The sequence below is a fragment of the Podarcis tiliguerta genome (assembly GCF_965153285.1).
Source record: "Podarcis tiliguerta genome assembly, chromosome: Z".
NCBI classification, from domain to species: domain Eukaryota; kingdom Metazoa; phylum Chordata; class Lepidosauria; order Squamata; family Lacertidae; genus Podarcis; species Podarcis tiliguerta.
The window spans coordinates 4219694-4244529 of NC_139553.1; the positions used below are offsets into that span (position 1 = coordinate 4219694).

The 24836-nt window shown below is 45.9% G+C and overlaps 1 protein-coding gene and 1 pseudogene across 2 annotated transcripts; one reads left to right on the forward strand and one right to left on the reverse strand.

Annotated features, from left to right (window-relative positions):
* Window positions 1-411: 411 nt before the first annotated feature.
* Window positions 412-24449, reverse strand: PIP5KL1 (phosphatidylinositol-4-phosphate 5-kinase like 1). The gene is made up of 10 exons (XM_083423112.1): window positions 24351-24449; window positions 20976-21176; window positions 16344-16394; window positions 15201-15355; window positions 10863-10987; window positions 10706-10740; window positions 7731-7786; window positions 5982-6094; window positions 3263-3422; window positions 412-1408 (listed from the first exon to the last, which is right to left on the reverse strand). The coding sequence occupies exons 1-10, from the start codon at window positions 24366-24368 to the stop codon at window positions 832-834; spliced, it is 1491 nt and encodes a 496-aa protein (XP_083279238.1). The 5' UTR covers window positions 24369-24449; the 3' UTR covers window positions 412-831.
* Window positions 2466-3078, forward strand: LOC310669334 (10 kDa heat shock protein, mitochondrial-like; annotated as a pseudogene). The gene has a single exon. The product of its transcript is annotated as a 10 kDa heat shock protein, mitochondrial-like (transcript).
* Window positions 24450-24836: the final 387 nt, after the last annotated feature.

The window sequence follows — 24836 nt, forward strand, 5'->3', positions numbered from 1 at the left end:
CATGAGCCCTGGTTGAGCACCAAGAACCCCTGGGATTTCGCACTGCTCACAGATTGGGGTGTTGTGAGTGGGGGAGAGGTTGATTCTTCACTTATTAAGAACTCTCCTGGGAATTCTGCTAAGATTTGGTATTTTTTTTTTTATGAGATGCTTTATTCCGTATTACTGAAAGTGTTTCCCAAAAAATATTCCCAATTTTAATGAATATCAGTGCAACTTTCTTGTCAGCTTCTTGAAGGGAAAACAAAGTATGCGTATAGCTATTTATTTTTTAATCGTTTGCCATCAGTGGGTTGCTGTCGCTGCATGTCTGATGTCTCTTCTCCCCTCCCCTTTAACTCCACCTGGCCTCCTTAATGCCTCTGTATAACTATGCTCAATAACAAGCTGGGATGCAGAAACACACACAAACACTTTTGTAGATTCCTGTATTGTCACCACCCTCATATCCAGGATGCAGCAATGATGTTTACAATGTCCAGGATTCATATCTAAATCCCAGCAGTTGCAGTGTCTCAGCTCTTCAAGACACACGTCTCCCCACCCTCACAAAAATACACACCACTCCTGCAGAAAAACCTGTTCCCTTCTGGCCCTGTAACATAACCCAGCTACCGGGATACAGGGGAATTTTAGTTTCCTGCAGATGTTGTTCCCATCCCTGGACACCAAAAAGTTTCCACAACGACCTCCAAGTCCCTGGAGCAGTCACTTCAAAGCTTGTTCTTGTGTACTTGTTGTTTTCTCTGCAAGGCATGTAGGGGACAAGACTCTGGGGACAGTCTGGGGATGTTTCCCTCAGCCCTCCTGCAACTGCCCCCCTCCCTGTGTTCATGCGGTATGGTCTTGTACCCATTTGCGAAGCCTCCTAGCATAATAGACGGGGCCAACTGTGGAGAAACTTTTATCGCGGAACCGAAGGGTCTTCCAGAAATGCTCCATCTTCTTGCGGAAGTTGTAGACTGTGAACAGGTCAACGATACCTATGTAATAGCGATAGTCAGGCCCATCGATCACGTGCAAGGCATTCCGCGTGTTGGGAAGGAGCCGCCTGTTCTGGGCAAGGTGGAAGAGTGACTCCGCCAGATGGCTGAAGGTTTGGGGATGCCCACCCTCCTCTGTTCCAACAGGACACTGGGCGTTCGGGTCGAAGCTGATCCCATGGAGCACGTAAGGAGCCAAGACTTCCTGCATGAAGGTCTCGCTTCCCCTAGAAGAGTCTGCCTCCTTGTCTACGTTTGCTTTCCTCTTCAGGTACAGCGCCAGCATGTTCTGGATGGTGTACCTGCTTTCGGGAGAGAGCTTGTAGAACTGGTCCACACTAGAAGAACAGCCATGAGACGGGTGAGACTCCAGCAAGGCGTTCCCAAAGTTCTGGTTCTGGTGATCACTGTTCGTGTCAATCGACCTGTCAGGGGAACATAAGCGCATTTGAAGAGCCTTGCTGGGTCAGGCGAAGGCCCATTCAGTCCAACATCCTGTTTGTATAGTGGTTCCTTTCAGATGCCCTTTTTTGTCGATTCATGACAGTTGTATGCAATACTGTATTCAGTACTGTTTGTGCCTGCAAAGCTTTCAAGGCAGACATACTCCTACATTTCCAACCAGCCCCCCCTAACTTCCAGCTGAAACCAGGTAACTTTTTAATACCACAAGTGTTATTTCGTGGTGGACCATGGTGTCTCAAATTTCAGGGGAGCCCTGTATGATGCCAAAATTCAGTGCCCCCACGCCTCTTGACGTCCATTAAACATCATAGTTGTGGTGCCCCCTGCGGGGCCCACAAGGCTTTGTGCCAGTGTGACCAAACCAGTTGCACTCCCCTAATTCCATCTAAATGTTATGGGGAGGGGGAGTTGTCCCACTTAAGTTGCACTTAAGAGCTCAAGAGAGCCCCTCTGGCCAACAATAATATAGTAACACAGGGGAAGCATCACAGAACAACTTAGAAAGCAAAATGACATGTGGACGGTCCACCACAATTGCAATATTATTGCATCAGTGACCTGCAAAAATGTCTGCAACAAGTCACTGACTGCAGCAATAGTGCCCTGCTATGCCTTTCACACATGGAGCAACTGGGAAGAGATTTTGGGGGCCATCCATAAATAAGATAGTATAGAATAAATACCGGTACAGTGGTGCCTCGCAAGACGAAAAGAATCCGTTCCGTGAGTCTCTTCGTCTAGCGGTTTTTTTGTCTTGCGAAGCAAGCCCATTACCGGATTAGCGCTATTAGCGGTTTAGCGGCTATTAAAGGCTTAAGGGATTAGCGGATTAGCTGCTAAAAGGCTATTAGCAGCTTAGTGCCTTAGAAAAAGGGGGTGGGGAGCGGAAAAAAACCCCCAGGAATCGCAAGCCCATAGCAAATTCGTCCTGCGAAGCACCTCCAAAACGGAAAACCCTTTCATCTAGCGGGTTTTCCGTCTTGCGAGGCATTCGTCTTGCGGGGCACCACTGTAATTCATATTTATTATAGTATACTGCATATGTTCTCCTCCACACATACAGGAGGACATGCAGACTTGTATGCAGGGGTATACAAGTTTGTAAATTAAAAGAAAATGTTTTATTTTTAAAAAAATCTCAAGTTCTTGCAGAGGGAGCAGGTAGCCAGAACAGGGGGCCTTGCAAGTGTGTACCATGGCAAAGCAGGCAATGAAAAAAATTCTTCCCCTCTTTGACCGTGTATTGGTTGAAAGGTGTGCAGCTGAGACTGTAACAAAGGAGGCATTGTGATTCTACAAGCCACTGTTATGGCAATTGGAACAGGCTCTAAAGGCAAGGAGGGAGACACTCATCCAGTTAGTTTAAAAGTTGGTGAGAAGTTTCTGCTACTGGAGAATGATGGAGAAACAGTTTGACTGGATGACAAGGACTGTTTCATATTTAGAGATATTCTTGGAAAATATGTGGACTGAGTAGTTCATCTTGATGCACTATCATTAAGTTTTCATTCATTCATTATTAGTATTATTATTATTCTGAAAAAGTGCTCAAATGGTTTTGTCCCACCGCATAAATAATTTCTTTATTTTTCCAATAAGTACAAACTCTCCCAAATTACCAAGCATCATTCTGACTGTGTGTGTGTGTGTGTGTGTGGAGGTGGTGTGAGAAGCACCTGGGAGCTTTCAGGGCTTGTAGAACATTGAGTTGGCTGGTAGAGGGTAGGGAGAAAGTAAGGGCCCCGCCAAACTGGCTTCCCCTATGACACATACCCCCCACCAACAATAGCAACAACCCCACCGTAGGGCCTCACATGCTTCTGGCAATGATGTTGGCAAGTGCGTGGCTCAGGAGCCTCTCGTCCTCATGAAGGGGCTGCAAGCCCACCAGAAGGCTGTAGTCTATCACGCCCAAATCCTTCAGGAATTGTGTGTCCAGCTCAAGCTGAGTCAGCATCCAGGCACGCTGTGGACCTGCATGGATGAGAGACGGGCATATTCGGCCAGTCAGGGGTGAAGAGGTTGCAAGATCCCCTGTACTGAGCAGAAAAGCAAACTCTTTGGCCTCCGAGACCTCTCCCAACTCGGAGCAGCCTTCATTAGAGGAATTTTGTCCTGCTTTTGCTGAGCTACAACACAAGAGTGCACCCCCAGGTGGCAATAATGTGGTAACCCTGGGGAAGCATTGCAAAGCAGCTGATAAAGCAGAATGATGTTTGTGTGGACAGTCCATAAGAAAGCTGCACTATTATTGCATCTATATAGCATATTGCAGAATACGGCCCCCTCCACACAAAAACATCAGTCTGGAGGGACAGTAGCTTTCATTTCGGAGATTGTGGATTTACATGTTGCCATTTATTTAAGATTATTTACTTATTTCAGGGACGTGGGTGGCGCTGTGGGTAAAAGCCTCAGCGTCTAGGGCTTGCCGATCAAAAGGTCGGTGGTTCGAATCCCCGCAGCAGGATGCGCTCCCGTTGTTCGGTCCCAGCGCCTGCCAACCTAGCAGTTTGAAAGCACTCCCGGGTGCAAGTAGATAAATAGGGACCGCTTACTAGCGGGAAGGTAAACGGCGTTTCCATGTGCAGCTCTGGCTCGCCAGAGCAGCGATGTCACGCTGGCCACATGACCCGGAAGTGTCTCCGGACAGCGCTAGCCCCCGGCCTCTTGAGTGAGATGGGCGCACAACCCTAGAGTCTGTCAAGACTGGCCCGTACGGGCAGGGGTACCTTTACCTTTACTTTACTTATTTCATGGGACGCGGGTGGCGCTGTGGGTAAAAGCCTCAGTGCCTAGGACTTGCCGATCGAAAGTCGGCGGTTTGAATCCCCGTGGCGGGGTGCGCTCCCGTTGCTCGGTCCCAGCGCCTGCCAACCTAGCAGTTCGAAAGCACCCCCGGGTGCAAGTAGATAAATAGGGACCGCTTACCAGCGGGAAGGTAAACAGCGTTTCCGTGTGCTGTGCTGGCTCGCCAGATGCAGCTTTGTCACGCTGGCCACATGACCCGGAAGTGTCTCCGGACAGCGCTGGCCCCCGGTCTCTTAAGTGAGATGGGCGCACAACCCTAGAGTCGGACACGACTGGCCCATACGGGCAGGGGTACCTTTACCTTACTTATTTCATAAAATGTATACGCTACCAGATTGTAAGGAACATCAAAGCCGTTTACAGAAAGATAAATCCAAAAAATCAGGAAAAACTTACAGTACATTAAATGTTGAAAAAGTGAATACCAGAATAGATTAAAACTCCCTCCAGCACATCTAAGCATCTCGTCTAAATATGAATTATTTTAGCAGGCATCAGAAAGAGTTCAATGAAGACACATGATTGATCTCAATAGGCAGGGAGTTCCGAAGTGCAGGGGCTGCCACACTGCAGCTCTTACAGGTATGGAATGGGTACCATGTGGCATCTGTAGCAGTACCAGTTTTGTCCATTGAAGCAGCCAGGTGGGCACATGTAGGTAAACTGGTCCCAAGGGGTTAAGGGTTTTGTATACTAATAGCAGCCCCTTGAACCTGGCCTGGTCGCAGATCAGCAACCAGTGCAGATCTCTGAGAAGAGATGTTATATATGCGGACAAGGCCTCACTCCTATAAGCAACATTCTAAAATAACTACCGGTAATTGCTCTGTGGCAACAGGCTGCAATGACAACTCTTTGCGGATGCACGGGTGCGCTACAGAATCCCTGATATTTGCACTTTCTGCCTAAGACACCCGTTGTTGTTTTACACACACAGCTATTCTGTAGAATGCCTGAACAATGTGGGAGAGAACAGATTTTCACTACTTTGGCTGGGTTTTATTTTTTGCAGAAAGTGTAGATTCCCCAGAGATTCCTTGGATTACTTGCGCTGAAATGTTGCCTGTACGCGCACACATATACCCTTGACCCCGCCTTTAAGGCAGAAATGGATGCCAACAAAATAGTCATAGAATCATAGAATCATAGAGTTGGAAGAGACCACAAGGGCCATCGAGTCCAACCCCCTGCCAAGCAGGAACCACCATCAGAGCACTCCTGACATATGGTTGTCAAGCCTCTGCTTAAAGACCTCCAAAGAAGGAGACTCCACCACACTCCTTGGCAGCAAATTCCACTGTCGAACAGCTCTTACTGTCAGGAAGTTCTTCCTAATGTTTAGGTGGAATCTTCTTTCTTGTAGTTTGGATCCATTGCTCCGTGTCCGCTTCTCTGGAGCAGCAGAAAACAACCTTTCTCCCTCCTCTATGTGACATCCTTTTATATATTTTACCAATATTGTGGTTAGGTGCCCAAGAATGTATAGAGCAGCAAATTTGCTGTCATCTGAGCAAAACATCTAGTTCAACATCCTGCTGATGCTGTTTTCTTGTGCAAAAATAAATATTAAGCAGTTGATTTATTTATAAATAAATAAACAGCGAAATAACACACACCCCTGGACTGCCTCCCCTGCTTTAGCACAAAGTGTGACTTTTGTAGGGACGGGGGCCAGGAAGGTCCACATCTCCTTCAGGTGGGGTGGGGGGTGGCGAGACCTACCAAGGCAAATGGTCTTATCAGCAAAGTTTAGATCCTTAAAAACCACAATGATTTCGCTGCCCTTCGGGGCCGGATCTGTCCAGCGGCCCACGTCACATCCTTTAATATCATACCTGCGAGGAAAAAGGAGGGCTGGTGAGTGCCAGAGAGGTGGTCTTCATTCCCTCACATGTCGTCCAAGAAGGCCTGGGGCATCCCAGCAACAACACCCCCCTGAGGTAGGTCAGAGATGTTGACACCCAAGACCACCCCAGTGAGCTTCCTGGCTGAGCAGGGATTCGAACCTGGGCCTGCTGGATCAACACTCCCAACTTGCTTTCAGGGCTCTGTTGTTCTTTCAGCAACCCACTTCCCTTCAGAGTAGCAGGCCAGAGAACAATTTTTATAGTGAGAACAGTGGCTTCCAATCTGCAGTCCGAGCAATGCTAGGGTCCCTCAGAGGTTTATGAAGGAGACTCAAGATTTGGTGACAATGGACAAACTTCTCTTGCTTCTCTGCTACACCTCCTCTCATTCCCTGGCAACACACAACTTCGCGGGGGGGGGGGTGCACACCAGACATGTCCCTGGGTGTGTGCAGTTGGGCCCAGGTCTTGCTGAGGCCAGGTACCTGCATCTAAGCTGTGGGAATTCATACTTGCTAGAAACGAAAACAATAAATCCCTGCACACAGAAACCTAACATGTCAGGGAGAGGGATGGTAAGCCTTGCTTCAAAGAGCCCAGTCTTTGAATTTGATAGGGAATAAGGTCTTCCTCCACAGCACAACCCTGTGCACGTTCCTCCAGAAGTAAACCCCCTCCCTTTGTTCAACGGGGCTTACTCCCAGGGGAATAAGGAAGTCTAGCTTGACTACTGTAATTCGCTCTACAAGGGGCTGCCCTTGAAACTGTCCCAGAAACTCCAGCGGGTGCAAAATGCTGCAGCGAGGCTCCTCACGAGGTCCCTGCCATGGGAGCATATTCACCCAGTGCTTTACCAGTTGCACTGGCTCCCGGTGGAGTATAGGGTCAGGTTCAAGGTGCTGGTCTTGACCTTTAAAGCCTTTTGTGGCTTAGGGCCCTCGTATTTATGGGACCGCCTCTCCTGGTATGCCCCGCAGAGGACCTTAAAGTCCACGAATACCCATAGTTTAGAGGTCCTGGGTCCTAAGGAAGTCAGACTATCCTCCACCAGGGCCAGGGCCTTCTCAGTGATAGCTCCAACCTGGTGGAATGCTCTGTCCCTTGAGACTGGGGCCCTTCCGGATTTAACCTGCTTCCATCGGGCCTGTAAGACACAGCTATTCCACCTGGCCTTTAATTTGAATTCAGCCTGATCTTTTATTTCCCTTCTCTTCCCTCCCCCTCCCATTTATGAAGATTACCTGTTCTGAGACCCCATAGCTAATTCTCTCCTGGCCTCCTCGCTGGCCTAAGTAGGGCCAATTCAGTCAGCTAGCCCTGGTGATTATCTAATGCTTATTTCCCCTAAATTGATTCTAAATTTTGAATTTTATTGTTATTCATGTTTTTATACTGTATTTTATGCTGCTTTTACAATTAAGTGTTTTAAATTTGTTGTTAGCCGCCCTGAGCCCGGTTTTTGAACCGGGAAGGGCGGGGTATAAATTATTATTATTATTATTATTATTATTATTATTATTATTATTATTGGACCCAGGAGTGGAGGAAGGCCTCTATCGTCAACTCAGATCCACCCCCCAGCTAAAAATGGTGCCATTCCTCTCAAACCATGCAAGGAACTCACCGCTCGACAATCTTATCGTGAGGGTAGAAGATACTCTGCATGATGATGAAGTATCTCTAGAGGCACAAGCAGAAAACAGCAGCAGGTCAGTCCAGGGCTCAGACCGTTCAAGCATGCAGTACTCATGGCAGTCTGCAATCCCTCCCATAGGACGTTTACAGGATGCTTAATGCTAAGATGGGACGTGGGTGGCGCTGTGGGTTAAACCACTGAGCCTAGGGCTTGCCGATTGGAAGGTCAGCGGTTCGAATCCCCGTGATGGGGTGAGCTCCCGTTGCTCGGTCCCTGCTCCTGTCAACCTAGCAGTTCGAAAGCATGTCAAAGTGCAAGTAGATAAATAGGTACCACTCCGGCAGGAAGGTAAACGGCGTTTCCGTGCGCTGCTCTGGTTTGCCAGAAGCGGCTTAGTCATGCTGGCCACATGACCCAGAAGCTGTACGCCGGCTCCCTCGGCCAGTAAAGCGAGATGAGTGCTGCAACCCCAGAGTCGGCCATGACTGGACCTAATGGTCAGGGGTCCCTTTACCTTTAATGCTAAGACAGAAAGATGGGTAGAAGGTAAGGGCCTTCCTCAATGGGTGGGGATGGGAAGGAGCCCTAAGACCCACCTCTTGACCCTGGCTTTTGACACTTAAGATGTATATTTTTAGGACGCACTTTACTTCTGTAATTTCAACTTCTTGTAAACTATTTTTAATATTGTGTTTCAATCATTTTAACCTGCCCTGGGATCTGAGGGTGAACAGTGAGTAAACAACAACAACTTCTGAATGCTACTAAGCATTGTTGTTATTTTAAATAAAGCACCTACAGTAGGGGGGTGGGGTTTAAGCCATGGGTGGTGATCATATTCAGCCTGCCCCCCTCAAAAAAAGTGGGTCTCCAAAGACTCCCCAAGTCTGTCTTTTCTAAGAGGAAAAATGATTTTTAAAAAGGTGTTTTTTCTTTTGGTAATAAAAAATTATTGACTTCCCCAACTGTGATGCCAAAGTCTTTTTTTTTTTTTTGTGCCTCACAAAGCTTTTAAAGTTTGTCCATTAAAAAACTATTTCCCACCCCTCATTTTCAGGGTTTGCTGCTGTAATGCTGTGATGCATACAAGGCCCCTAAAAATGTGTTCAGTTTTTTAAAAAATATTTTTTTATTTTATTTTTTTGTACAGCACCTGAAAATCTCTGGATGACATTAAATAAAAAAACTCCAAAAAGCAAGACAGGCTCTGCAAAAAGTGAGATGAGGACAAGAAAACAAGCAAATGTAGGTGCCCGTTCTTCCCAAGTTAGATAATAAACATAATGGCTTGTAGCCAAATAAGTTCAGAGTAGAACCATTGGAATTAATGGGCCTACGTAAGCCATGCTTGGCAGTTTCGATGGGTCTACTCTGAGCAGGGCTAGCACTGGGTACAACACCTCAGGCTTTTCAAAATAAAAATGAGGGGGCTAGGAGAGGAGGGGTGATTACATAGCCGCCGCCCCCTCTCCAGGCCTTATTTATAGATGTTTCTGTTGTGGCAATTATCTAACATTCCCTCTAACAGCAAACTCAAGTGTTTGAGTGCGAACAGGATTGTCTCCAAAACAGGGATATTGAGGAACAAGAGGGAGGTGTGCAGAAGCTGCAACACAGACCCTCCAAGTGTCCCTGATTTAGAGAAGCCATCCCAAATTCTGATGTGATCCCGGAATGTCCTGCTTTTCATTGGAGAAATGTTGGAGGGTATGGAGTGATCAGACCCCCGAGCCTTCTGAAGGGAATTCTGTATAGGGAAGTTTTTTTAAAAAAAAATGTTTAATGTTTTATTATGTTGGAAGCTGCCCAATGTTGGGGCAACCCAATAAGATGTGTGGGGTATAATAGTAAAAATATCATCATGGAATGGGATGTCCCTATTTTCATCAGAGAAATGTTGGAGTGTATGGTAACAAAATGCCCTGGGGGGCGAGTGAACTGCCCTGTTTGAGCCCCCTAACTAGCTCATTTCAAGGCTGGAGCCCCAGCAGAAATATTCCAGTAAGGGAGCTTTGAAGCCCTGCAAAATCTCCTCGCAGGTACTGTATATTAACTGAAGGAGGTGAGGACAGGTGACCCCACCTAGGCCCAAAGTCACCCCCCCAACCAGGCCTCAAACTGTCCAAAATTCCTTTTCTCTCTTCTAAAAATCCACAGCTAGTTTTCCTCTGTTTTCTCACAAGATGCTGTGGCAAAGGCAAAATGTTATTCTTTATCAGTACGAGAAGGCTTCAAAAAGCTAATGAATAGGCTGTCATTGCCAAGAATACTCAGGCCTGAGAACTGACTCTTATCTCATTTGGTTGTAACACATCTTGAACACGCTGAACCGCAAGGCTCCTCGACCCACCCCCTAGGCTTCTACCCCGCTTTCCTGGGAAGAGTCCAAAAGAGTCCCAAAGACAGGAGCTTTCTGTTCATGCTCAGGAAACTCACTCAACATGGGGCAGGACTCATGAGGAGGAGGAGAAAGGGGAGGGGAATATATGCTCTGTGCAAATGACTGTGAACCCGTGCTTGTTTGTGAGTTATCACACTTGCTCCTTCTACCAGCCCGGATGGTAGAAATACAGTGGTGCCTCACAAGACGAAATTAATTCGTTCTGTGAGTTTTTTCGTCTTGTGAATTTTTCATCTTGCGAAGCACGGTTTCCCATAGGAAATGCATTGACGGTTTCCCATAGGAATGCATTGACGGTTTTAAGAAAAAGGCGCAAGATGTTTTTCGTCTTGCGAAGCAAGCCCATAGGGAAATTCGTCTTGCGAAGCAACCCAAAAAACTCTTTCGTCTTGCGAGTTTTTCGTCTTGCGAGGCATTCGTCTTGCGAGGTACCACTGTAAAGCTTTTTCCTCTGAAACTATTCCTTGAGTGTCTGTTGACTCCCACTTCCCTTTCCCGGGCGCAAAGCTCTTCTCACTCGAGCCTAAAAAGGCTACATTCAATAGCTCACATAAAACCTTACCTTCTTTTCCCGAGGGACGATAATACTGTGGACACCTGTTGGAAGGAAGGGAGAAACACACATCACAGCCAAAGGATTTGGCCTGATCATAAGAAACCTATTACTGCTGCTGACTTTTAAGGCTTGTTTTCATTCATGTTCTACAAGCATGTCTTACCCAGGAATTTGACGAGGATGGAGTGAGGATATCTCTCCATGTGCTCAAGATACTTGGCTAGGTTCGTGAGAAGAAATTGGATTTCTTGCTTACTCTGAGTCTTCAGGAAGAAGCGCTTATCATTGCTGTTTAAGACGGGGAGGGAAGCAGAAATTCACTTATATGTTTAAATTTACATATCACTTTCTCATGCAAGTATGCCCAAATCAGCTTTCAACAGAACAAAACTGCAAATCAATACATCATTACAACAAAGCTCAAATATGAAATAACTGCATGGACTAGATGACTGTTGGGTTCAATGAGTTCAAAAGAACACCCCCCCAACCCCCCCCCAACAATCCAACAAATAACTCAGGTTGTTTATACGAACACCATAACATTTCAAAGTCATCATATAGCAAACTATCAACCATTAAAATAGAACAATTATTGCAAAATGTAATTAACATTCCAATGTGATTGCATGCCAGTGATAATATAACCAGCAGTAACTGCCTGGCAAGAACTGTATCAAATGGTAGAAGAATTAACAAAGTCCATAAATTTTTGTTGTTTTGCTTTTCTTTATTTGCAATATATATCATTCATAAACAGTGATTCATAGATAGCACATGTGGAGAGGCTAAAAATGTTAAATGCATGCAATTTTTAGTAGAGTTAGCGCACAGCTTGGAAGCTGGCTGTATACTGAATACATGTTGCTGAACGCGATCTAGTGGTGAAACAATCACACTGAGTGTGGTAAACTTAGTTTATTATAAGAAATACATATTGGATAGTAAATAGTTCCTACTCCAGCTAACAAGCTGCAAAGGAGCAGAGCTTGCTCTCTGATCTCAGCAGGAGAGAGAAAGGAAGATGGATCCTCTCTGCTTCGGAAGGAACAGGGTAGGGTCAACAACCCTAAGACCCTAAGAGCAGCAAGCTAGTAATACACTGGTACCTCGGGTTAAGAATTTAATTCATTCTTCACCTGAGGTACCACTTTAGCTAATGGGGCTTCCCGCTGCCACCGCACCACAGCAGTGCGATTTCTGTTCTCATCCTGAAGCGAAGTTCTTAATCCGAGGTACTATTTCTGGGTTAGCGGAGTCTGTACCTGAAGCGTCTGTAACCCAAGGTACCACTGTACTGTACAGTCATACCTTGGTTCTCGAACATAATCCATTCCGGGAGTTTGTTCGACCCCCCAAACCGTTCGAAAACCAAAGCGCAGCTTCTGATTGGCTGCAGGAGCTTCTTGCACTCAAGCAGAAGCCATGTCAGACGTTCAGCTCCCGGGGAAAAAAACTTTGCAAACTGGAACACTTCTGGGTTTGCAGTGTTCAGGAGCCAATTTGTTCGGCAACTAATCCATTTGAGAAGCAAGGTACCACTGTATAGGAAAGGTCAGCACATGTTAGTTTAGATTGAAAGACAGTCTAGGAAGTTTGGAGGTACTACTCTCTATCTGCTTTGTCCTTGCGCAAATCTCATCCAGTATGAATGCAAATTGAGTTGCATAAGAGGCAGATCTGGGAAGCACAACTGGTTTGGTTGCACAGAGTAGGGAGTCTGGGGCACCACAAGGGATGTTGCAACTATGACTTAGAATGGAGCACAAGAGGTGGAATTTTAGCAGTGCACAGGATGCCACTGAAGTGTGAGACCCATAGATCTGCCACTGGCTGCATTCTAACAGCTCCAACATAAAATGCATAGGAATTCATAAATATATACAGTGGGACCTTGGTTTACAAATGCTTCAGGTTACAGACACTTCGGGTTACAGACTCTGCTAACCTGGAAGTAGTACCTCGGGTTGAGAATTTTGCCCCAGGATGAGAACGGAAATCACACGCTGGCGGCCCGGCGGCAGCGGGAGGCCCCCCATGAGCTAAAGTGGTACCTCAGGTTAAGAACAGTTTCGGGTTAAGAATGGACCTCCGGAATGAACTAAGTTCGTAACCAGAAGTACCACTGTACTATAAAGTGCATAAAGAACTTATAGAGGCTAAATTTTAAAGTATGGTACATTTCATAGCAACTTGATCATAGAAAGTGCCCAGAGAAACACCTTCATTAGTGAGAGATGGCTGCTTAAGGCAGCCTTGGCCCAGTTCAGACACCTGCGTTCAAACACACACACACACCTGTGTTGCAAAATATGAGTCAGCAATATCAAAAGCAACACGATGGCCAGAAACAATTACAATGTGAAAAACTTTATGGAATAAGTCAAAACATCAAAACCAACAAACTGAAGTCTCTGAAAGTCCATAAATGAATCACGGTGCCAGACTTTACCCGGCAGAGAGCAAGCTGTGAAGCTTTGTATAATCAGCAAATGTCCAATTCTGATGTCCAACTCTGAACTCTGCTGAACAGTGTTTCCGGATAACAACTACTATTTCGTTGAATTCTTCACCAGCCAATTAGTTCAACACTCGTAAGTAGAAAGATATGTAATTTCTTCATTAACCAATCTTTTTTTTGAATAGATATAATATACATGAGAATGAAAAATACTGTGGAACAGTGTTCGTGCGATTATGATTCATTGAAGGACTTTCAGAGACTTCAGTTTATTAGTTTTGATGTTCTGAATTATTCTGTAAAGTTTTTCACATTGTAATTGTTTCTGGCCACCGTGTTGCTTTTGATGGGTTCAAGCCCCACACTGAGCAAAAGACTCCTGCATTCTAGGGGGTTGGACTAGATGACACTCGTGGCCCCTTCCTACTCAACACTTCTATGATTCTATGCCCCAGCCAACCCACTGTCCAGCCTTGCATGAGTGGCAGGGGCCACCAGAGCAGATGAAGGATGAGAAGAGGACAGAGAGTGGGGCGGAAAGAGCTGTGAGTGGAGGAGAACCCTTTCCCCATCCTTTGGACCCCCTGGGAAACTCTACAAATTCTCCACCTGGAAATGAGTGTGGAGAATGCAGCTGAATGGGACACAGCTATAGGCAGCCTGAGGAAGCGCCACCAACCCTGGGCCTGCCCATAGAAAGCAAATCCAGAGTTTGGATCCTGGTTAAGAACCCAGCTGCTGAGAGGGAGGGTGTGTCAGAAGGAAAATGAATTGGTACTGATTTACGGGGAGCTGGCTTAAGCACCAGGCCAGACCAAGTCCTGATTGCAAAGATGTGTGCAAACTGGACATGAAGGCTGGCAACATTCACCCCGCCATGTGGGAATTCCTTGCAGACGACCACAGTGCCTGGAGACAGACAGGTCATGTGCTTCCATAGAAGTGGAGGAATGATCACTGGGAGGAGCACAGAGAAGAGATGCCCGGGTGCATCTGCAGCAGCACACCTGGACACCTTCACCTGCTCCAGAGGCAACAAAACATGTCTCTCCCATATCAGTCTCCACGGCCACAGCAGGCGCTGTAAATCTCCAGTGGTTTGACTTCACCCCCAAAGGCGCACTCCTCCATTGTCACCTGAGAGAGATGGATGCCAACAACAACCATGTATTAATGCAACATTTTTTATACAAATGAGCTGTTTGTACTATTAATTTTGGGATGCGGGTGGCGCTGTGATCTAAACCACAGAGCCTAGGACTTGCCGATCAGAACATCGGCGGTTTGAATCCCCGAGACGGGGTGAGCTCCCGTTGCTCAGTCCCTGCTCCTGCCAACCTAACAGTTCGAAAGCAAGTCAACGTGCAAGTAGATAAATAGGTACCGTTCCAGCGGGAAGGTAAACGGCATTTCCATGCGCTGCTCTGGTTCACCAGAAGCGGCTTAGTCATGCTGGCCACATGGCCCAGAAGCTGTATGCCGGCTCCCTTGGCCAGTAAAGCGAGATGAGCGCCGCAACCCCAGAGTCGTCTGCAACTGGACCTAATGGTCAGGGGTCCCTTTACTTTTACCTTTGCTATTGATTTACACTATTGAATCCTGTCAGAATAATGCTAGGCTGGATGGACTGCGAGTCTGACACAGCAAAAAGCAGATTCATATTAATATATTCACATTATTCCCTGTATTTCCAATGTGCAGTGTGTGTGCGCGCTGATGCTTCTAGGACAGAACCACCCATCCACAAGCAGGCTTGGGAGAATCCCAGAGTTTGCTGATGTACCAAAAAAAATCCCTTTGGGGGGGGGGGAAGCCTAAATGAGGGTGAGGGCAGTGAAGAGACAGACTCAAAGTAGTCCAGTGAGAACTGAGCATGCTCAGAGTGCATGGAAGGCTCACGGATTGTTGTGGGGAGGGGCAACCAAAAGCCAGGGAAGCAGGGCAGGGGAGATATGCTGAACAGCAGCAGGACACGCTGCAGCTCTTCAATGCAGGTCTCACTTGTGTCTTTTCTTGCTGTGGACAAGGTAGTTCTCTGACCTGAGGAAGAAGTCAGCCGTGCTTTTAGAGTTGCTGATGAACTGCAAGTATGAGCTGTCACAAGTCAGTGACCGTTGGTAATCGACATCCACCATGCCAAGGAATTTTCGGAACCGGGTGAAAGCAGGAGCAGCGTATGTCCTCATCTCAAAGCCCTGCCGGGAAGCAGAACTGAGGTCAGTGCAGAGAAAGGGGCGGCCAGAATGCTCAGGGGGCCAAAATGCTGCCCTTCTGGTGGAAAGCCCTTACAGCTGAGCAAAATCTCTGATAGGGAGGGAATGATTCGATTCAGTTCCCATTTCAAGGCAAATATATCTGCTTCACACTTTTCAAAGCAATATGTGGGAACTGGAACACAGCAGACCTTCAAAATGTGGACTCATCCAAATCGCCCATTGCTAAGTTCTCCAGCCAAGAAAAAATGCACACTAAAAGTGTGCTTAAAATGCACATATTAGTGATAATAGACACAACATACGTTATATTAGGAGGAAATTGCTTAGCATAAAATGTGTTTATTAGGGTAAATTACATACATAGACACACGTGCTCACTTCAGTCTAATTCAGTCTCTGGAACTGGCAGTGTTACATGTGCCACATAATACTCATTCAGCATTTTTAAGAAATCTATCTTTTAATCTAGCAGCATCCACACTTTGGAACTCCCTGCCTATTGACTTCAGGCAGACAACCTTCACTGTACTCCTTTTGGTGCCTTCTAAATATATTCTTGCTTACCCAGATATGTATAATGCTGACATGTGTTTCAATTTGTGTTTACCTTATTGCTGACTTTTAATGTTATAAATAGCTTTCTAAAACTTTTTTTACTGTTAATTTCATTCCTGAATTTCATTCTTTTTGTATGCTGCTCTGAGGCGTTTTGTATTTTAAATTTCTATTCCTCCCTATAGCCGTAGATCTCAGGGCGGTTTCACAACAAACGTTACGAAATAGTAAATAAATAAGGAGAAATGTGTGCTCAGGTGCTGATGAATTTTCATGTGAAGAACTGAACCTAATGCTGGAAAAAGGAGGAGTGGAGAGAATCTGGAATGTTGGTACAGATCTGCCCAGCCCAAACCCAACTTGTGCTTGGGAAGTTTCCTTTGGGGACCCCCACCCTTCAAAGGATGCCTACCTCGTGCATCTGTCTGAGGACTGCCTTAAACTGATCCTCCCTCAGGACGTCCTGCGGAGAGAAAGAGAGTCAGAACACCCACCCTTTCCCTCTTCTTGTCCTCAGAACTCCCAGCAACTTCCTCAGGATTTCCCAGCAAATTCCTCACAGGCTTGTCACCAATAAAATACATCTCTTTATTATCATATGTGGTGGACGTAGAATCATAGAATCATAGAATCATAGAGTTGGAAGAGACAAGGGCCATCGAGTCCAACCCCCTGCCAAGCAGGAACCACCATCAGAGCACTCCTGACATATGGTTGTCAAGCCTCTGCTTAAAGACCTCCAAAGAAGGAGACTCCACCACACTCCTTGGCAGCAAATTCCACTGTCGAACAGCTCTTACTGTCAGGAAGTTCTTCCTAATGTTTAGGTGGAATCTTCTTTCTTGTAGTTTGGATCCATTGCTCCGTGTCCGCTTCTCTGGAGCAGCAGAAAACGACCTTTCTCCCTCCTCTATGTGACATCCTTTGATATATTTGAACATGGCTATCATATCACCCCTTAACCTCCTCTTCTCCAGGCTAAACATGCCCAGCTCCCTTAGCCGTTCCTCATAAGGCATCGTTTCCAGGCCTTTGACCATTTTGGTTGCCCTCCTCTGGACACGTTCCAGTTTGTCAGTGTCCTTCTTGAAGGACACTGACAAACTAAGGTGTCCTAAGGTGAAAGACTTCTGGGAAAAGAAATATAATGAGTTGAAAAAAATATTGAAAACTACATTTTTTAAAAGCCAGAAGCCTTTCTACTTGGAATAATAGGATTGGAATTGCCCCAAAAAAGATGTTAGATTGTTTTTTATGCCACTACAGCGGCAAGACTTTTATTAGCCAAAAATTGGAAATCGCAAGAGATACCAACAATAGAAGAATGGCAGATGAAGATGGTGGACTTTTTGGAGCTGGCCGACCTGACTGGAAGAATCCACGACCAGAAAGAAGAGGAGACACAAGAGGATTGGAAGAACTTTAAAGAATATTTGGCTAAATATTGTAATTTAAGAGAAAGAGAAATTTATTGGAAGTAATAATTAGGCTTAGGGGTAGAATAAGAACATGTTGTTAATAAATATTAAGGATTAAAACATTAATAAAGGAAAAGAAGTTAGTAAATGAAAGAAGTTAATATTATTAGAAATATGAATTTGGAGAACTGCTAAACAGGAGATATAATGAAACTCAGTTAAAGGGATTCGAGGAGTCAGTTATCAATGAAATAAAATTAGGATTTGGAAGTAAAAATTCTTTTTTATGTGTTTTTCTTTGTTTTTGTGTATTGTAATGTTTTTCTTTTTTCTTGCTTCTTTTTTATGTGATAAATGAGAAAACAAATAATTTTTTTTGGAAAATAAAATAAAATACATCTCTTTACATGTAATAAAAACTTGAATCTCTCAGGCATTTCTCAAATCCTGAGGCTGCTGAACAGCCTCTTGCACTGGGTTGTTGTTTATGGGGTATGGCATGCGGGGTTGTTGCTGTTAATTTTATGTGTCTCTATTATGGATCTTATGATTTATGTCAGTGGCTCTCAGAAGATGTGGTGCACCATAATGGTGTGGCAGTAGAGGGTGGGAAGGGTGGTGGAAAGATTCAAGGCCAAGTGTGTGCTCAGAGGAAACTCCCATCATCCCTGTCCATTGACCATGCTTCCTGAGGCGATGCGGGTTGAAGTCCAAAACATCTGGAGGGCCACATGTACTCCATGCCCAATGACAGGGAGCCTTTCTTCAATTCAAGGGCCTTGTTGCTTTCTGAGCAACCTTCAAAGGGCCAGTGAGTAGGTGAGTGGGGCTGGGGCAAAACTGGGCAAAGCAAAAATGTTGATACTACCTCTGGACCGTGCAATGTTTGCTCACCCTTCTTTGTGTGAAGAAGACATCTTACGTGCAGGAGGCTAGTTTCTACATCCAAACTCACACACCCTTCCCCATCCTATATCTAGGCAAGGAAGAGCCATGATCAAGGATGCATCCCAGTGAGGCAGGAACACTCCATGAATGTGCAAAGCAAAGGGTGCAAGGAGTGTGACTTGGGGAAGAGGGGTGTGGCCTCAGGATAGTCGTGAAAGCCACATAGATAAGCCTGGGGGAGATATTTAGGCCTCAGGCCTCAGAGGTTTTCCACACACGGATTCACATAGCACCATCTATACATACCAAGAATGAGGAACCTGCCACTCTTCACCTCTTCTCTCGCCAGAGTGGTGCATGCTCTAGTTATCTCCCGCTTGGACTACTGCAATGCGCTTTATGTGGGGCTACCTTTGAAGGTGACCCGGAAACTACAACTAATCCAGAATGCGGCAGCTAGACTGGTGACTGGGGGTGGCAGCCAAGACCGCATAACACCGGTCCTGAGAGATCTGCATTGGCTCCCAGTACATTTCCGGGCACAATTCAAAGTGTTGGTGTTGACCTTTAAAGCCCTAAACAGCCCTGGCCCAGTATACCTGAAGGAGCGTCTCCACCATCATCATTCAGCCCAAACACTGAGGTCCAGCGCTAAGGGCCTTATGGTGGTTCCCTCATTACGAGGTTACAGAGAACCAGGCAGAGGGCCTTCTCAGTAGTGGTGCCTGCCCTGTGGAACGCCCTGTCATCAGATGTCAAGGAAATAAACAACTACCTGACCTTTAGAAAACATCTGAAGGCAACCCTGTTTAGGGAAGTTTTTAATATTTGATGTTTTATTGTATTTTTAATATTTTGTTGGAAGCCACCTAGAGTGGCTGGGGAAACCCAGCCAGATGGGCGGGGTATAAATATTAGTAGTAGTAACTCCCACCATCCTTGTAACTGTAACTCAATTGGCCAGGGCCAATGGACCTTGGGAATCCAACAACACCTGAGGGGCCACAGCTTCTTCATCCCTGATGTGGGCCTCTCTGCCCTCTCCTTCCTAATAGTGTGGGTTGCCAGACCTGGGTCAGAACAAGTGTTGTCGCCCCCCCCCAACCTGCCCCGCCCCTTGGACTAGGCAGCTGGAGTGGAGGCATGCACCTGAGAGGAGAGGCTTTCTCCCTCCTTGGTGGGTGGTGCTGCTGCCCTCCCCCTCTATCCCTCTCAGACAGGCCAAGCAGCACATGAGTGGTGGTAGGAGAGCTGAGGGCTGCTGTCCTCACATATTCTGCTGTTGCCCACCAACCATGGCCTCCCACCGCCAGCAAGGCCAGCGCCAGGACCACTGAATGGAGGTGCCACCGCTCCGCACACAACGACCCCAACTCAGCCTCTTCCGTAGCCTCCTCCTCGCCCTCGGTGGAAGCAGAGGACTGGGTCACGACCACTGCTTCCACTCGTGCCTTGCGTTCCCCTGGCCCTGCCACCTCCATCCTCGACACCTCGCAGGCTGGGCAAGCAAGCCCTCACCTCTTGGCCAGCCCAGGAGCTGGGTGCATGGGGGCATCTGAGAAGGACCAGAAAGCACACAGGCCCAGCCCGGGCGTGGCTTCCCTCCCTGCGTCTCCAGAAGGCAACAGAAGCGCAGCAGAGTGCCTGCCATAGGAGCACCTAGTTCAGGGGTAGGCAACCTGAGGTCCATGGGCCAGATGTGGCCCAATCACCTTCTCAATCCGGCCCATGGACGGTCCAGGAATCAGCGTGTTTTTACATGAGTAGAATGTGTCCTTTTATTTAAAATGCATTTCTGGGTTATTTGTGGGACATAGGAATTTGTTCATATTTTTTTCTTTCAAAAAATCCACCACATGGTCTGAGGGACAGTGGACCGGCCCACAGCTGGAAAAGGTTACTGACCCCTGACTAGTTGAATCCCTCTCAGGATTCTGCACCTGGCACCCGGGAAGAATGGCAGATGAAGCTGATGGACTATATGGAAATGGCGGAAATGACTGGCAGAATCCAAGACCAGGGAGAAGAGTCGATGGAAGAAGATTGGAAAAAATTTAAAGTATATTTACAGAAATATTGCAAAATTAATGAATGTTAGAAGAATATTGGAATGAAGTTACATGGTTTTAGCAGAAGTGTTATTAAGAATTACATGAATATTAATTGTTAATGCGCTAAAGTGGAAAATTTAAACTGTGTTAGGATAAATTATAGAACAAAAATTGAGAAAGAGGGAAAGGATTTGTTGAACTAGCTAATTTGAATTAGAATACAAAAAAGGGAGGTGCGAGGAAGTCGAGGAAACAAGCATATGAAAGATAATGAAATGAAATTTGGATGTGTTTTTAAATGTTTTAGGTTTTTCTTGTTGTTTTGTGGTATTGTTTTTTCTTTTTCTTTTTGATGTATTGTTTGTTAAACTTTCAATGTTTCTTTTTCTCTTTTTATTTTTTCTTCTTTTTGTAACTATTAAACACTTAATAAATATCATTTTTTTAAAAAAGGATTCTGCACCTGGTTTCCCCCCCCCCACTCCGCTACTGCCTCCTCTTAATCTTCTACACCTGGCTCCAGATGGTCAACCTTGGGGTTCAAGGGGGAGTGGGAGGAAAAGTTGATCCCCCAAACATAAAGTCAGCCCATCCCTGTGCCCAGAAGGCTCCTGTTTCACAGTTGCCAAGGAGGCATCACAGGTGGGAGTAGAACCTGCCCCCCCACATCCTGCAGCCCAAACTCACTGTGGTTACTGGGTTATGGATAGCATGATTGACAGACGCCCTGAGCCCCTTCTTTATCATACTGGTGAACTGATAGAGCGGGTGATCCTCGTTGATTTCAAAGAAGCCCAAAAGGTTCCACTGCTGGCGGATTCTCCAGAGGATCCGGTACAGGAATGGGTTAAACCTCCGACTTCTACCTTTAGGTAGGATCTCGCAGTGCTAAAAGGGAAGGCAGAAGAAGGAAGGAAGGAAGGAAGGAAGGAAGGAAGGAAGGAAGGAAGGAAGGAGTCAGTAGTGGATGGGGAGAGGCAAAGCGGGTAGAATCAGAATAAGTCACACTCAGAGCAAACCCAGCAAAATCAATGGTGCCTTAGTTCTCATACTTAATCCGTTCTGGAAGTCAGTTCCAAAACCAAAGCGTTCCAAAACCAAGGCGTGGTTACCCATAGAAAGTAATGCAAAATGGATTCATTCTGAAAGGTCACCAGCTTTTTAGCATGAATTTCTACCAGTATATTTATTTTTCTACCAGTATATTTATTTTTGTAAGCAATTTTGTGTCTCGCATAGTTTCAGAAAGTGCATGGTTTAAATGCAAACCAAATCAGATTTCTCCCCCGCTGCTGATATTCACTGGGTGATGTCTGACAGAGTGTGGTGCAGCTGAATGTTGCTCAGTGCTTGGAGAAAAGGGCTGGAGATTCGTTTCTATCAAATGGCCCAGGTCCAGAATCTGTTACAGCTGCTGTAGCGGGTGATCGTATGGATGTATACATTGCCAGGTAGCCTACATGTGAAGAGGTGCAAAAAAAAAAGTGTGTGTGAAAGGATATTGTTAGGATAATCTGCTCACTTTATGTGTCAAGAATGTTTGTGCAGGAAAAGAATGCAGCCTTGGACCAGTTTTGTAGAAGGTAGACACTGAATTATTCCTGCTGAATCAGGCAACCAGCTCTGATAATGCAGGCATGCTTTTCCTCTGAGAATGTGAATTTATATGCATGTGTACAGAAGTTTGCCTAGAGTCCCTTGTGCCATTGCCAAGGCAATTTAACAGTGCCCCCCCCCCCAGTCCCTTACACCCTTGGCAATCGCTGGCACTTTCTGTACAATTTTTGCATCCCCTAGGTCTGCGCTGTTGGTGGGGGGCAACCTAGCCAACCCCTAGTTATGCCCCTGAATGTGTGGGGTTTTGCCTTTCTATAAGCATGTATAACTTATGGGCCTGTGGACTCTGCTTTTGTGAGTTCCTCAGTGGCCGCTCTTGTTCTGAGGAAAGTAAAGCTGCCTTAAACATCATAAATTGAAGAAAATCCACTATAGCTTTCTCCAATCTATGGATCTCCAAATGTTATTTTTCTGGGGCTTGAAGGGTATATAAGGTAAGAATAAATTCCTTGGCAATATCTGATTCACCACATCACGACTGAGTTCATGGTTTACCACTTATCTGATTTTTTGGTAAGACTGTTGGCCAAATGATAGTCCCAAGATGTAACATCCTTTGCTAATGTTATTGTACCAATGAATTTATTCAGTTAACTATATACATAACTATATACATACATACATACATACATACATACATACATACATACATATACACACACACACACACCACTTGAATGCAGCAAAACCTCTACGCAGTTTTCAAAAAATATTAAATTTATCAATTAAAAAAATTAAAACAATGGAACTCTCTCTCTCTCTCTCTCTCTCTCTCTCTCACACACACACACACACACAATGGTAAAAGAGATTAAGCATGTCAAGGTGTCTGGATCAGCTTCCCTAAACAAAAATGTTTTAAGCAGGTGCTGAAAAGTATATAGCAAAAGAACCTGTCAGGTGTCAACAGGCAGGGAGTTCCGAAGTGTAGCTGCTGCCACATTACAAGGTCTTTTTACTCACAAGCGCAGAGTCTTCTGGGGCACCTGTAAGTGCCAGCTCTGTAGATCAATGCAGAATTCTATTGTTTGTCTTGATTTTATCCCAGATTCAGTCCTCAGAAGGACTAAATGCAAGACCAATCACTGGAAATGTAAGGAAGCAACAGTGGCCTAGAAAATTGTGGATACTCTTTATCAGTGGATAGCATACCATATGTCTTGAAATGCATTTGCACTTACTTGCTCATGAAATATATGAATCCCAGATGCCATTTTCATTTAAAAACAAAAACCTCTCAGTTGCTAAGTTGTGAACAGGAATGGTTAAACCCCATTAAAAAGGGAAATACTCTGCCAATTGTTGTAAATGGATTTATCTCACAGAAAAGTGGCTCTTATAGGAAATGCCTGGATTGGCTCCAGTGTTAGTTCAACTCAGGCACATTAAAAATGGCGGCCAGGACTACTGTAGCCCCACAGTATTTTATTTCAGTGGGTCCTATCTTGAAAAGGAAGTAGTAGCACTGCGTACATCCCTTATTAGCTTCTGTGTATCTTGATATTAGTATAAAATACATTTGTTTGTTTGTTTGAAACCGGGACATACCTGGAGGGTACCAGATTGGGAAGAGCACCGCACATCATAGTCACCTTCAACTGGACTTAACTGTCCAGGGGTCCTTTCTCAATACCTGTGCCATCAAATAAATACCATATGCACATGGCATTGCCGTGAGGTCTCATTCCAAGGAAGGGGACAGGAAGCTTTAGGGAACACACTGTCACTTATCTGGGAGTAAATCCCCATTGCGATCAGGGGGACTTTCTTCTGAGTAAACAGGCAGAATTGTCTGGGAGCCCTTTAAAAGGACCTGGCAGTGTGTTCCACTGAGATGGAAGAAACATGGATTAAGAGTGTTAGGGGACCCTGAGGGCTGCATTTGCTTCTGGGCAACATTCCGAGGGCCACATGACAGTGGTGGGTGGGGCAAAGGCAAAAAATGGGCGGGGCACCAAATGTAAATATTCCTTTTGTACAGTAGGTTTGGTTCTATGCCCACACACCTCTATCCTCCATTCAGGCAACTGAGAAGCATGTTCAGAGTTCAAGGACATATTCCAGCCAGGCAAAAACACCTGGGCTGCACTGTAGGCCCAGTGAGGGGTGTGTGGTTGAGGGAGAGTTCTAAGGGCCAGGCAGAGAGGTGTGGAGGGCGACACTTGACCACTGGGCCCGAGGTTCTGTATTAAAGGATTGATTTGTGGATTCTGCACAATCACCAGGAAATGAGCCCACCAATGATGTGGACTGACTCCAACAAGCCTTTCATTTTGTTCAAAGCAAGGGAATGTGAATACGAGTCCATTACTGGGATGTTTTATGGTGTGGGGCAGCCTAGCCTTCCAAATGCTCCAATGAGTGTCAACTTTGTGACCTGGAGCAAGGGGTATGAGGAAGGACCACAGGTTTTTGTGAACGAGTGGGGGAAAGTTTCCTACATACCTGACTTTTGGAACTCATGATAAACGGACGGGTCGCACAGTCACTTCTGAGAGAAACAAGCTGGTGACGACCAGGTGCCTTCTAATCTCCCTAGAAACCACGGAACCACTCGGAGGTTCCTTTCCGAGGTGGCAGTTCAGTCATCTTGTCTTATGGCCTTTCAGGGGGCCACGTGGGAGTTCCATTGCATGAGGAGAAGAAATTGGATCGGGTTCTTGGGCCGAGGAGGCTGGTCCATACGGGTGAGTGTGGCACTGCCTCCACCAACCACACTCTGCCCTCAGCCAGCTGTCCATCCATCATGGGCACCGACATATCCTCCAACATTCCACAGATTAAAATAGGGACATTTCACACTCCCCGCTCCCCATATTTCATCCCACCCACACTGAGCATTTTCTATCAGAAGAAGAGAAAGTGCCGCCGCCACTACTCCTATGGGACACAGAACACTTGCCCTCCAAAGTCTTGAGAAAACCCCTTAAT